This window comes from Heterocephalus glaber, unplaced genomic scaffold, assembly GCF_053883595.1.
Source record: "Heterocephalus glaber isolate CG9 unplaced genomic scaffold, H.glaber_assembly_v1.0 deba00001452, whole genome shotgun sequence".
In the NCBI taxonomy this organism is placed as follows: Eukaryota; Metazoa; Chordata; class Mammalia; order Rodentia; family Bathyergidae; genus Heterocephalus; species Heterocephalus glaber.
In genome coordinates, this window is record NW_028258302.1 from 6,154,938 (window position 1) to 6,167,548 (window position 12,611).

Below are 12,611 nucleotides of genomic sequence, written 5' to 3' on the forward strand. Positions count from 1 at the left end.
GTCTTTGCAGTTCGACGACATTTTTTTTTTTACTATCAGTAGTCGCGTTAGTCTGACGTTTACCTTGGGGGCGCCGAATGTTTTTGAGCTCGCGCGGAGGGTGTGAGGCGTAGTGGTGTTTCGGGCTGGCGCTGAGGAGTTTGATTCGTTTGGCTTTAAATTTTTCTGGTGGTTTACAGCAAAGTGCCTGGCGGCCTCAAAGAAAGGATACAGATTACGGTTCCAAAAGCGCTGGCTTGAGGGGAGACGGGCCTTGGGCCCCGGGAATTCACAGTCTGAAGCAGGGGCTGTCTTATCCTGAGCCTACTCAGAGCCATAGCCAGTACACCGTTCCTGGGCTGGGAAGCAGGGGTCCTTATTTCAGAGAGCCGCTTCCGAAGGTAAGACAGTGCTCGCTTTGGCAGCACATACGCTAAAATTGAAGGTAAGCGCCTCAGGCAGAAGTTCCTGTCTGGAGGGCCAAGCGTTGCACTCCCACGAGGTCGGAAATGACTCCTGCCCTTGAACTGGTACCTATTGTACTGACTTGGCATCCTGGCCCTATTTCTGTTGTTTTTTTTCTAGCAGAAGATGGCTCAAGATCAACCTTTGCTTGCTGTGCAGGAGGCCCTGAAGAAGTGCTTTCCCGTGGTGGAGGAACAGCAGGGCCTGTGGCAGAGCACTCTGCAGGACTGCCAGCCCCTCCTAGCCTCCCTCAGCAACCTGGCAGAGCAGCTGCAGGCCGCACAGAACCTGCGATTTGAAGATGTGCCAGCCCTTCGGGCCTTCCCAGACCTACAGGAGCGGCTGAGACGCAAGCAGCTGGAGACTGGTGACACGGTTCTGGACAGACTTGAGGAGAAGCTGTGAGTCTCCATGGCGCTCTTTCTTGGCAGAGTGATCTTAAAACTGGGTGCTTTATAAGTAGTTAGGATGGGCCAGATGGTGGTTTTCTCCCTGAATGCATGGGATTTAGAAGTGTCTCAATTTTTCCTCCTTTCCTTCTGTTGCAGTGGGACTTCTACCAAAAAGCCATTGTCTGGTTGGTATTCCCCTTGCCAGAAGCTGGGCGTGGCCATGGTGGCCTTAGTAGAAGTTACAAGAGCAGAGCAGAAAAAGAGTGGAGAAGGCTTGTTAGCTTTCCTCTATAGTTTTCTTTTTTTTTTGGTACCGGGGATCGAACTCGGGTCCTCGTGCTTGCACAGCAGGCAGCGAAACCACTGAGCTAAATCCCCGGCCGTATAGTTTTCTTTGTTAAAGGCATCGAGGAACTATATTTTAAGCTAATGGGTACCAGAACTAAGTGTTTTACATACCCTACCTCAAAAGTCTTTTCATACCTCTCTGCAGCTTGATCTCATTCTATTTTTGCAAGCCAGGAAATGGATGCAAGCAAATTGTCCCTGGCCACAGAGCTAGTAAATAGTAAGCTGGGATTCTAACCCAGGTGTGCCTGACACCAAAGCCAGAGCTCATAACCACTGCTTTGTTCTCCCAAACATTGGGAGAACTCCTTCTGCTCAGGAGTAGCATGTCTTCCAAACTCTGACTTTTGCTTATTAGTAGACCCTCTATCTCAGGTGATAGATTATTGAGGACAGAAGAGACAAGGCATCTATAGCTTCTCCTTGACCCAGAACAAAAGAAAGTTCCAGTGTACAGTGTGTGTGCCATAGACTCATAGGAAACTCATTTTATTCTTTCATATATTTGTAATAAGCAATATTTATTAAGTGTTTGTAAAATGCCAAGCAGAAAGTATTATGAATACAAAGATGAATCAGACTTAGTTCCTGTTCTTAGTGTAGTAGAAGAGATAGACAGTCAATTAAATTATGTTGTGGTGGGCCAGGAATTTACCTCAGTGGTGCCTGCCTCGAAAGTGCAAGGTCCTGAGTTCGATCTCCAGTACCAAAAAAAAATTATGTTGTGGTATGTTCTAAGATAGTGATGAATGCCACCTGAGCAGAGAGGAGGCCTCCGAAAGGAAGTATGTAAAAAACCTGGATGAACCCATGTAAACTGGGTCAGGTAAGCTGGGTCAGGAGGAGGGTATGAATAGTGTTGTGTAGAGACTGGAATGGCTGGGCCAGGGGCTGGTAAGAAATGAGACTGGAGAGAGGCTGGCTCACAGAGGGATGTATTAGCTATGTCTAGGAACATATGGCCCATAGATTATATGTCTTGCTTCTGGATCGAGGACTTTGGTGAGAGATGGCACAGAAATCTGCAAGAGCCTCTTGGCTCATCAACACAGTTGCTCTATATTGATTGGCTTCCTTATCAGTAGTAGCTGTTTAAGGATTCCATAGGAGTCAGTGTTACTCAGAATGGCCAACAAGTGGTATAAATTCAAATATCCAGCAGATGTACAGATAAAACACTGTGGTAGGATCTATATAGTGGAATATTACTTACCCTTAAGTACTGACATGCTACAACATGGATGAACCTTGAAAACATGGCAAAGTAAGAGACCAGACACCAAAAACCCCAACATGTTGTATAATTCTACTTCTGTGAAATACCTAGAACAAATCCATAGAGATAAAAACGTAAGTAACTGGTTGCCTGGGGGTGAGAGGAAGAGAATGAGGAAATGACTACTAATGGAAACAGAGCTTGTTTTTGGTGGATGAAAATGTAGCTATAATGTTACATTACATAACTGAACTATTCCACAAAATATGACTTCAGTATTTTTCTTCTGTTTTATTGTATTTTAAAAATGCTGGCCAGGGATTTAGCTCAGTGGTTTCGCCACCTGCTGTACAAGCGCAAGGACCCGAGTTCGATCTCCGGTACCAAAAAAAAAAAAAAAATGCTGGTCACAGTGTATAAATAAGGACTGACAGTATGAAAAACAGTGTTTTAGAGGGTCAACTATTGCTCTGTGAACTTTTATATCAGTTGATTACATGTTTGTGTGTGAGTATTGGGTTATTTTGCCTTTTTTTTTCATTGTGATTCATGGTCAAACATTTTTCTTTTTTTGGTACCGGGGATCAAACTCAGGACCTTGCACTTGCGAGGCAGGTAGCGGCACCACTGAGCTAAATCCCTGGTCCTGGTCAAACATTTTTGAAAGCCACCATTCTCAGCTAGGCATTGCCTTGCCCTTTTTAGCTTTTGTCTTGGTGTCTGGATACACTGAAATCACCAAGGAAGTGATATTTACCATAAACAGCTGGCCACTATTCTAAGCACTTTGTATGGATTATTGGTTTTTCTGTTTTGTTTTGTTTTGGTACTGGGGATTGAACTTGGGACCTTGTAGTTGCTGGGCATGTGGCAGCACCACTGAGCTAAATCCCCTGCCCTATTGTTCTTGATCTTATAATTACCTTTTGCATTCATTCATTGACTCATTTAGCAAATATTTGTTCTAAATGTTAGTCTATAATCTAGATACTTTGAATGTGCAGTGAGCAAAACAGACTGTTTTTATACATGAGGGAGACTATGTAACTTTCAGTCTGTCTATCCTGAGATCACACCATTCAGGAATTTATCAGAAAAGAACTAGGGAATGTGTAGATAGTGTTAGTTTGTTGCTTTAGTCACCTCTTGCTCATTTCTTTTCCTTGTACACAGCCTGGGACTATTTGCTCTCCTTATACAGTTTTGTGGCAGTCGCAGATATACCCCTTGGTCTTTACTTTCTTTGGTGACGGGTCTTATCCCACAGCTTTGAGAGCCATAGAACTTCTTTAGCTTCTCCATCTGTAAGTCAGTTTTTTATTCTTGAGCCACCCTTACCTGGAAGGCATTGTCACCAATTTCCATAGATAAGGGTCTCAATTGGGGATGGATTTTTAAAAAGACATTTGTCAGTGTCTAGAGACTTTATTGTCATGATTTAGAGAAGGTAGGAGCATGGTTTACTCCTGTCATCTAGTGGATAGAGACCAGGTGTGCTACTAAATATCTTACAGTGCACAGCACAGGATCATCCAGTCCAAAATGTCAGGAAGGCCGGGGTTGAGAAACCTTGCCTCCTTCCTTTCTCATGGTATTGCCTGATGTCAGCCTCTTTCCCACAGAGATACCCTTCTCAAGGTGCGTGACACAGTCAGCAGCCACGTGGAGCGAGTGTTTCATACCTATGAGCAACACGCAGACGCACTTGGCATCGATGCTGTCCTTCAGCCCTCAGTTGTGAGCCCGTCTGTGGCAGATATGTTGGAATGGTTGCAGGATATCGAGAGACACTACCGAAGTTCATATCCTTTGCATCCCTTTGAGAGAGTGTCGAGAGCTGTTCCAAGAAGTCTTTTTTTTTGGTACCAGGGATCGAACTCGGGTCCTTGCGCCAAGAAGTCTTTTTAACTTCAGTTTTCACAAGATTAGAGAACTACATGGTTTGGTCTGTTCTCTTTAGTTCCTGAACTTGCATTCTTCCTGCATTCCTTTTTATAATCATTCTTTAAATAATTTATTGAGTAGCTGCTGCCTACCAGGCACTGTTATAGGTGCTGGGAGACAGGCATTAAAAAAGAAAAATATGGGGCTGGGGATTTAGCTCAGTGGTTCCACCGCCTGCCTCGCAAGCACAAGGACCCGAGTTTGATCCCTGGTACCAAAAAAAGAAAAATACACTCGGTGTGGTGGCACATGCCTCTAATCCTGAGGCAGGAGGAGCAATTGCCATGACTTTGAGGCCATCTTGGGGTAGGTAGTGAGACCCTGTCTGAAAAAACAAAACAAACCAAAAAGGGAAAAAAAGGAACGAAGGAAGATAGATAGATAGAGTTCTGGCCCCAGTAGTCTACACCTATAATCCCAGCTACATAGGAGGCTGCGATAGGCGAATGTCAAGCTTGAGACCTTTCTGGACAACATAGCCAGACTCTGTATCTCAAAATGGAAAAATGAAAATATATGGAGCATCAGATGATGATAAATGCTATGGATAAAAATAATGCAAAGAATGTGAGGTGTGAGATAGGGTGGTCTGGGCAGGATTCAGTGTGTTGACAGGGCATGAAGGGAGCACAAGGGGAGATAAGGTTTGTGAGTGTAGGGCCTTGACAGTCTCTAACAAGATTTTTGCTTTTACTTTGATTGAGGTAAAAGCTATTAAAAGGTTTTGTATAGAGGAGTAACATGAAAAGACCTGTGTTTTTAACAGTATCACAATAGCTATGTTCTATGAAAAGTCAGGGTGACGGCAGGCAAGGGTGAAAGCAGAAAGACAAGTTAGTTAAAATTCTAACCTTTTCCCCTGGATTCTTGCCTGATACCCACATCTCCTGGCTTCACCTTCATTTTTGCTTCTAGTCTTGAGTCTCAGTTGAACTCATTGTAGCTCTCAAATTCAATCCCCTTTTCTTTTTTTCTTTTTTTGTGGTACTGAGGATCAAACCCAGGTTCTTCTGCTTTCGAGGCAGGTGGCGGCACCACTGAGCTAAATCCCCAGCCCCTCAACCCCCTTTTCATTTAGTTGTAGAATCAACACTGTTGTTATTCAGTGTGGAAGTGTACCCTGTACCCCTGGCCGCCTCTTAGTTGTTTTAACTGCAGCAGTGATGGTGGTGTGGCACCAGTAGTAGCAATGTGAGCAACAGCAGCAGGGGCGAGAGGAGCAGTAGCTACAGCTGATGTTGCTGAGCACTTACAGTGTGCTAGACAGTTTGTACAGGCACTTGGCAAGTCCTTTGATTCTGTTTCCCTGGTGCTGGTTTCTAGTCATGCACCACATACCGACATAAACCTTGCATACCATGAGGTCCCAAAAGATTATATCACCTAGTGATGTCATAGTTATCTTAGTTGTGTAAGTACACTTTACAGTGTTCGCACTGGATAAAATCAGTTATGACGCATTTCTCAGAACATATTTTCATCATTAAGTGATGCATGACTGTATTTTTCTCTCTGCCCTCTGCCTCTTTAGTTTCTCACTTGGACTCTTAATCACATGTAGCTGTTGACAGGTTTCTCTGTCTCTAGTTTTTTCGCCCTCTAGGCTATTTCTAGGTAATGACCAGGAGTCCCTGTGTCTTCCAGAAGTCTAGTTTTGTTTTAAGTTGCTTGTACAGAAATTGTCAGTGCCTTCTGTTGCTATTAGGATAAGTTTCAGAATCTCTACCTCCATCCTCAGTGTTCTCTGTCTGTGTTCTGGATCCATGCACCTTTTCAACTACCTTTGCGTCTACATACTCTTCGTCCCAGCTGCACCAGAAGGCTCACTTTTCCCTGAATCCACTTCATGTTTCCTCATTCCCTTGCCTCTGTTTCTTTTTCCTACCAGCTGGAATGTTCCTGCCGGCCTTTAAAGTGGAGGTATTCATCCTTTGAATTTCCACTTAGTTTATTTTTCATGCTAACTTTGCTGCTTTTCGGTTTCTGGTTTTGTTGTCCCTGAGGTGAGATTCAAGATTTCAGGGACAGTGTTTGAGTCCTCTCTCCCAGTAGCATTAAGCTCTGGTAATAAAGAGTTGCTTGGGAAGTATTTGTGAATACTGCCCATCTGGTAAAATACAACCTTTACTTTACATCTGTCTTTAGCAGGGTGCTTTATTTCTTCCACATACTTCATTTTCGTTCTTCCTTTCTCTTTTTTTTGCCCTTCCCTCCCTCCCTTCCTTCCTCTCTCTCTTTCTCTGTCTCTCTTTCTCTCTCTTTCTCTCTTTCTCTCTCTCTCTTTTTCTCTCTTTCTTTCTCTTCTCTTCTTTTCTTTTCATTTCTCTTCTCTTCTCTTCTCTTCTTTTCTTTTCTTTTCTTTTCTTTTCTTTTCTTTTCTTTTCTTTTCTTTTCTTTCTTACCAAGGGCCTTCTGCAAGCATTCTAGTACTGAGCTGTAGCTACATCCCTTAGCCCTTTTGTTTTCTTTGTGAAAATGTGTCCTTAACTCTTGGGAAGGTACCTGAAGAGAAAGTACCTCCTCTCCTCCATCCAGTGGGGAGACTTGGCAGGCATTCAAGCATTGCCCACAACCTGGAACCGAATTTCAGAGGATGAGCGCCAAGACCTTGTGCAGGGTACTGTATGTTCCTTTTCTTTCCTGGTAGCTCATCTCTTGGGAGGCTTTAGAGAGATACCCTTGCTGTATCTCCATATCTTTATAAATCTGATGTTTCATGTTCTGTGGAGTGGTGATGTGCAACAGTTTTTCCCTCTTCCTGTTACAGATATCCTATTGAATGTATCTTTCTTCCTGGAGGAGTAAGGAAGCTGTGTGTTTATCTGGAGACCAAGGGCCACTGTTGAAGACTGACATTGCTGCACTGTGATATTTCTGGTTCTTTTTTTTTTTTTTGGTGTCGGGGATTGAACTCAGGACCCTGCGCTTGCAAAGCAGTCGTTGGAACCACTGAGCTAAATCCCCAGCCCTGCACTGTGATATTTCTAAAGGAACGTCAGCACAGACAGCAACCTGGCATATTTGAAATATCAGTGTCTAGAACCTAAGGACTGGGTCTTAGGTTTGGTGGTAGGTGTCTCTGGGGGCTTCTCCATGCCAGGGCATGGCCTAGGGTACACAGGCCACTTCTTACCCTTTCCTGAGGCTCAGGGAAGTGGATGGAGGCAGAGAGACAGAAAAGACAGTGCTGGCAACACCGTATCTCTCTCTATCTTAAGATTTGAAGTGGTAGGGAAAGAAAGGACAGAAGATAAAGGGCTACAGCTGCTCTTGGCATCATTTGAATCACCACCTGTTTGACCCAGGTCCTGCTTTTGTGTTCATATCAATGCCAGACTCCTTGATGAAGAAGAAAGTGGTTTTGATGATTTAAATAAATAAGGGTGAGGCTGGGAATGTAGTGTAGTGGTAGAACTTCTGTTTGGTATGGCCCTGGATTCAATCTCCAGCATCAGACAAAATAAGAAGAAAAGGAAGGAAGCCAGGTGTGGTGGTACACACTGTAATTCCAGCACTTGGGAGGCTGCAGCAGGAGGATTGCGAACTTGAGGTCAGCCTAAGGCCTCAGTAGCTACTTCAAGGCCAGCCTGGACTACATAGTGAGAGTTTATCTCAAAAAGTGAATGAATGAATGAATGAATGAATGAATGAAAAAAGGGTGATATTGATGGAAAACATTTCAAAATTCAGAATATTTGACCCACTGCAGTAACTCATCATCTAGCCACTTTCCATTTCCACCACCTGCCACCAGGGGGAGATGATGTAGCATGAATCAGCTGAATGCTTTGTCTTTGAGAGCTTTCCGTTGTTGCTGGTAACCCTCTGTGAGGAAGTAGAGTGAGACAAAAAATGACAGGGTTTGGCAAAAACTGACATCACACTGGCCCTGTTCTTGTGAGTTTGGATTAGCTACACAGCCCAGAGACTCGTGGTCAGGGTGCCTTGCTGAGGCTCCGGGTTTCAGCTCTACCGTGGCCATGTGCTTGTAGAGCTTCCCACTTCCCAGCTGCTTTTAGAGACCTCCACCACTGATAGAAAGGGCGCTAATAAAAAGAGTATAGATTTTTTTTTTTTGGTACCAGGGATCAAACTTGGGTCCTTGCGCTTGCGAGGCAGGCGGTGGAACCACTGAGCTGAATCCCCGGCCCTTTGTACACTTTTTTTTAGTAATTATAGGAAAGATTTAAAATGTAGAAAAGTATAATTCAGACTCTATCAGAGATATTTTAATGTACCCTTTCATTGTCCACTCACAGTTTTAGTAAAAAACAAGTGATATCAATACATACCATTGAATTGTGTTTAAAAACTAAATATAGCATTTTTATCTTCATTATCTGTTTTTATACCTCAACACAATTGTATACCATTATCTTTATTATATAATATATATTTGTCTGTGATTGTATCTTACAGTCTCTTAGATTTTATGTGTAGTTTTCCAAATCTCCATGTTTTTCTATCTACAAAGATCTTATACTCTGATTGGGAAAAAAATGAAATACATAGAAATATACCATTGTCCACTTAATAAATAACAATTATTAATAACATGGGTGTATTCTTCCAAGAATTTTATTAAAATTTTATCATATGCATAATTTTTATAAATAAAACTTAACTCAGAAGGGATTTGAATATTGAATCTGATGGGCTCTAGAGACAGAGATAAAAGAAAGTCCTGAGAAAGCTTATAGTTCAATCCGGGAAAGATACAGAACAGTGTCTTAAACTTTAATGTGCATGTGAATCACTAGAATTGCTAGAATTTAGAGTCTCATTGTGTTGGTCTGGGAGGGGGCCAAGATTCTGCATTTCTACAGAGGCCCTAGGAAGTGTTGATACTCATAGTCCAAGGATCAGCCTTTTGAGTTGTAGAGATTTAAGTTGTAATACAATGATGAAAGTGTTACAGTTATATAAAGGGTTGTGGGAGAATAGAGGTGACAGCTAACTGCTGGGGGGTTATTTCCTGGTGACAAGTACATCTGAGTTAGCCTTAAGGGAAATTTTACTTGGGGCTAGGAGAGGATTCATGGTATTCCCCTGCACGGGACACAGACTGAACAAGGGCAGCCTTTGATTAAGAATGGACAGTGACATTGAAAGTTTGCTCTGTGCAAGGCATCGTGCTTGTTGCTTTTATCCCCTAGAACTGACAATTGCTAATTATGCAATACAGCAGGTAGAGTTCCTAGAAGAATGGCAGGAAATGGGTCTGTAGGGGCAGACTGAAGTCGCGTTGTGAAGAACTCTGAACCTGGTTCAAGGTTCTGATTTTTGTTCTAGAGATAGTTGCTTGTGTACACGTACATGTGTGTATAGTTGAATGCCCTATAACAGTTTAGTCAATGAAGGACTGCATATATGAGGGTGGCCTCATGAGAATATATGCTGTAGTGACACCCTGGCAACTTAGTTTAACTCCGATGTTCACACACAAAAAAATCAGCTAATGACACATTTCGCAGAACATACACCTATTAACCCCTTACCACTCCAATTACTTAAACATGGGATGACGAAAAATTTTCATACTTTTTCATTAATTTTATAAGAATATAACAGGAAGTATAAAAATGACAATTTTATCAAATTTATTCACTACAAGAATCAACTGGTTGAAATGACACCTGCCCGAGTGAAGCTTTGGATAGTCAGTACATAAACAAACGTGCTGCCTACGTGACGCTTGGGTAGACTATTTTTTTAAAGACAGTCTCAATACGTAGTTCAGGCTGGACTTGAACCCACTATGTAGTCCAGGCTGGCCTCATCTTCACCAGTGATCCTGATCGGCCTCCCATGTGCTGGGATTACAGGCGTGTGCTCACACCTGGCCTCAGAGTGGTTAAATGATACACAACTGTACGTGTGACCTTGTGTGTGTATAATAAAGCTTTTTAAGCTTCTGTTACTGAATGATGGCTGGAAACAAATATGTTTATGGTGCCTAGGAATAACTATTGAATAATTTTCATTTCTTTACTCTTAGCATTTTTCTGTTATTAAATAGCATCCTTTTAAATGTTTTTTTAAAATCTAAAATTTTGTTAATAAAACATTCAAGCATTATATAAAATCTTAAAGTACAAAAACATATTGAGTGAAAAATTCTCCTCTAGGTACCCAGGTCCTTTCCCTGGAGGCAGCCAGTGCTGAACGTGTCCAGTGTGCACTGTGGTGGTAGGTGTCCTGGATAGCCCCACAAGCCCCTAGTATACATGCCCTGGGGTACTCCCCTTCTTTCCGTGTGGGCCACCTTGCAGATTTGCATCTAATAATAGAAGACTGCAACACGGTGGGATGTTGCTTCTGAAAATAGATGATGAAAACAAGTCTGGCTTCCATTTGGGTACTGTCTTTCACTCTTGAATCTTATTCCCTTGGGGAAGTTGCCTGGGATGCTGTGCACAGCCCTGTGGGGAGGCACGTGTGAGGCCAGGGGCTGCAACAACCTGGTGGAGGAACTTGGAAGCAGATCCTCTCTCCCACAGCAGGAGAGCCTTCAAATAGGTCTAGCCCCAGCTACTAGCTCGACTGACCTCGCTAGGACTGGGCCAAAGACAGCCAGCTGAGCTGTGCCCTGATTCCTGACCTGCACACACCAAGATGATAAATGTTTAATCACTAAGTTTTGGGGGTTATTTTTCCACAGCAACAGCAAACAAATGTGTTATTGTGGGGGTTTTTGTTGTTTTTGTTTTGTTTTGGTACCAGGGATCGAATGCGAGACCTTGCACTTGTGAGGCAAGTGTGGTGCCACTGAGCTAAATCCCTGGCCCTGTGTTGTGTTTTCTCTCCTTTTTTATACAGATAGCAACATGCTATCTACCCAGTTTTATGCTTGGGGCCTTTTGTGTGGGTTTTTTGAGACAAAGTCTTGCTATATAGCCCAGGCTGGCCTCTTAATTCATGATCCCTCTGCATTAACTTCCTAAGTGCTGGGGTTACTGGCGTGCACCACCACTGCTGGCTAATGCCTTGTTTTTTCCATTTACTGTATCTTGGAATTTGATCTGTGTGAATACATAAAGAGCTTCCTTGACATGTTTCCACCAGCTTGAACCACCGGTGGTACACACATGACTGTTGTATCAGATAGCTTGTACCACTGATGGTGCAAACAGATCTAATGGATTTTATCTGTCTTTTTATTAATAAAATGAGTCTATAAATGGACTGAATCTAGTTAGTTGCTTGAATTTGAATAATTACTGCCCAAATATAAATACTATTCACATCAATTTCAAAAATTATTAGAATAACCAACAAACATTAGATTAAATTAAAAAGAAATTTATATTTGTGAATTTCTTTAAAACATTTTATACATAAAGGGGGCTGATGTGTGCAAAGTGCACAAAACATAACATGTTTGGTTTATTTTGCAGCCACAGCAACACCCGTATTTTCAGGGAGTCATGCACATACAACCAGTTGTTCAAGCCTGTGGGACAATTGAATTCAAATAGAGCCACTGGCAGTGAGACATACAAATTATAGCCTGTTGAGAATGTGTTAAATTTTTTAATAAATGATAGTTTGCTATTGTGCGGGCCCTGAGCTGGCCCTGATACTGGGTAGTGGATCCAACATAGATTCCAGGCTCTTGGGAGTAAAAGAAAAAGTAGCTACCTTTATTGAAGATAACAAGAAGATGTATTCAGGGCAGGTCCCTGCCAGCAGAAACAAAAAGGGTGGCATGAACAGAAAAATAGTGTCAAGGCAACAGAAAAATAAAAAGCACACACAGATAAATCAGGCTTTCAGGATTTAAAAGATGCGCACCTCTGCCCAGGTGCCTTTCATTGGGTATCTGGGTAAGATTGGCAGGAATGATTGACAGGGTGCTGAGTCATGTCAGGAACTTTCAACAAGCTTGTGTGCCCAGGGTTCACTCTGATTAAGTCACATATATGAGATACAGTCCATATTTATGAACTTTTCCTAAGGTTTGAGTAGGGAAGAGGTTACTGAACAGTGGAAGGAGGATTAGCCCTGGGGTGTTGCCCAGACTCAAGTGGGTGGAGGGGAGTGATTTCCCAGCCCTCTTTGTGCTACCTGTACTAGCCCTTATTGATGAACTTTGTTTTCAAAGTCTTAATATCTTTGGTTTGAGTAACTCTCCCCGTATTGTTCATTATCCTTTCCCACCTCCAGAATTTTCCATTTAGCTAATCCTGCTACCTCAACAGAATAACAACAACAAATTCTGTTGGTATTTTTACTGGAATCATAATAAATTTACAAACTAACTCAGG

General features: G+C 42.5%; 1 protein-coding gene across 2 annotated transcripts; it reads left to right on the forward strand.

Annotated features, from left to right (window-relative positions):
* The first annotated feature begins 54 nt into the window (after window positions 1-54).
* Window positions 55-11,542, forward strand: Airim (AFG2 interacting ribosome maturation factor). 2 transcript variants are annotated; one of them, XM_013074426.3, is made up of 5 exons: window positions 55-380; window positions 568-845; window positions 4,023-4,202; window positions 6,843-6,961; window positions 7,112-11,542. In XM_013074426.3, exons 2-5 carry the CDS (start codon window positions 571-573, stop codon window positions 7,147-7,149), a joined length of 612 nt encoding a protein of 203 aa, XP_012929880.1. In that variant the 5' UTR covers window positions 55-380; window positions 568-570; the 3' UTR covers window positions 7,150-11,542. The 2 variants fall into 2 exon arrangements, with proteins under 2 accessions (XP_012929880.1, XP_004851047.1); XM_004850990.4 differs by having other exon boundaries at window positions 61-380; window positions 565-845.
* Window positions 11,543-12,611: the final 1,069 nt, after the last annotated feature.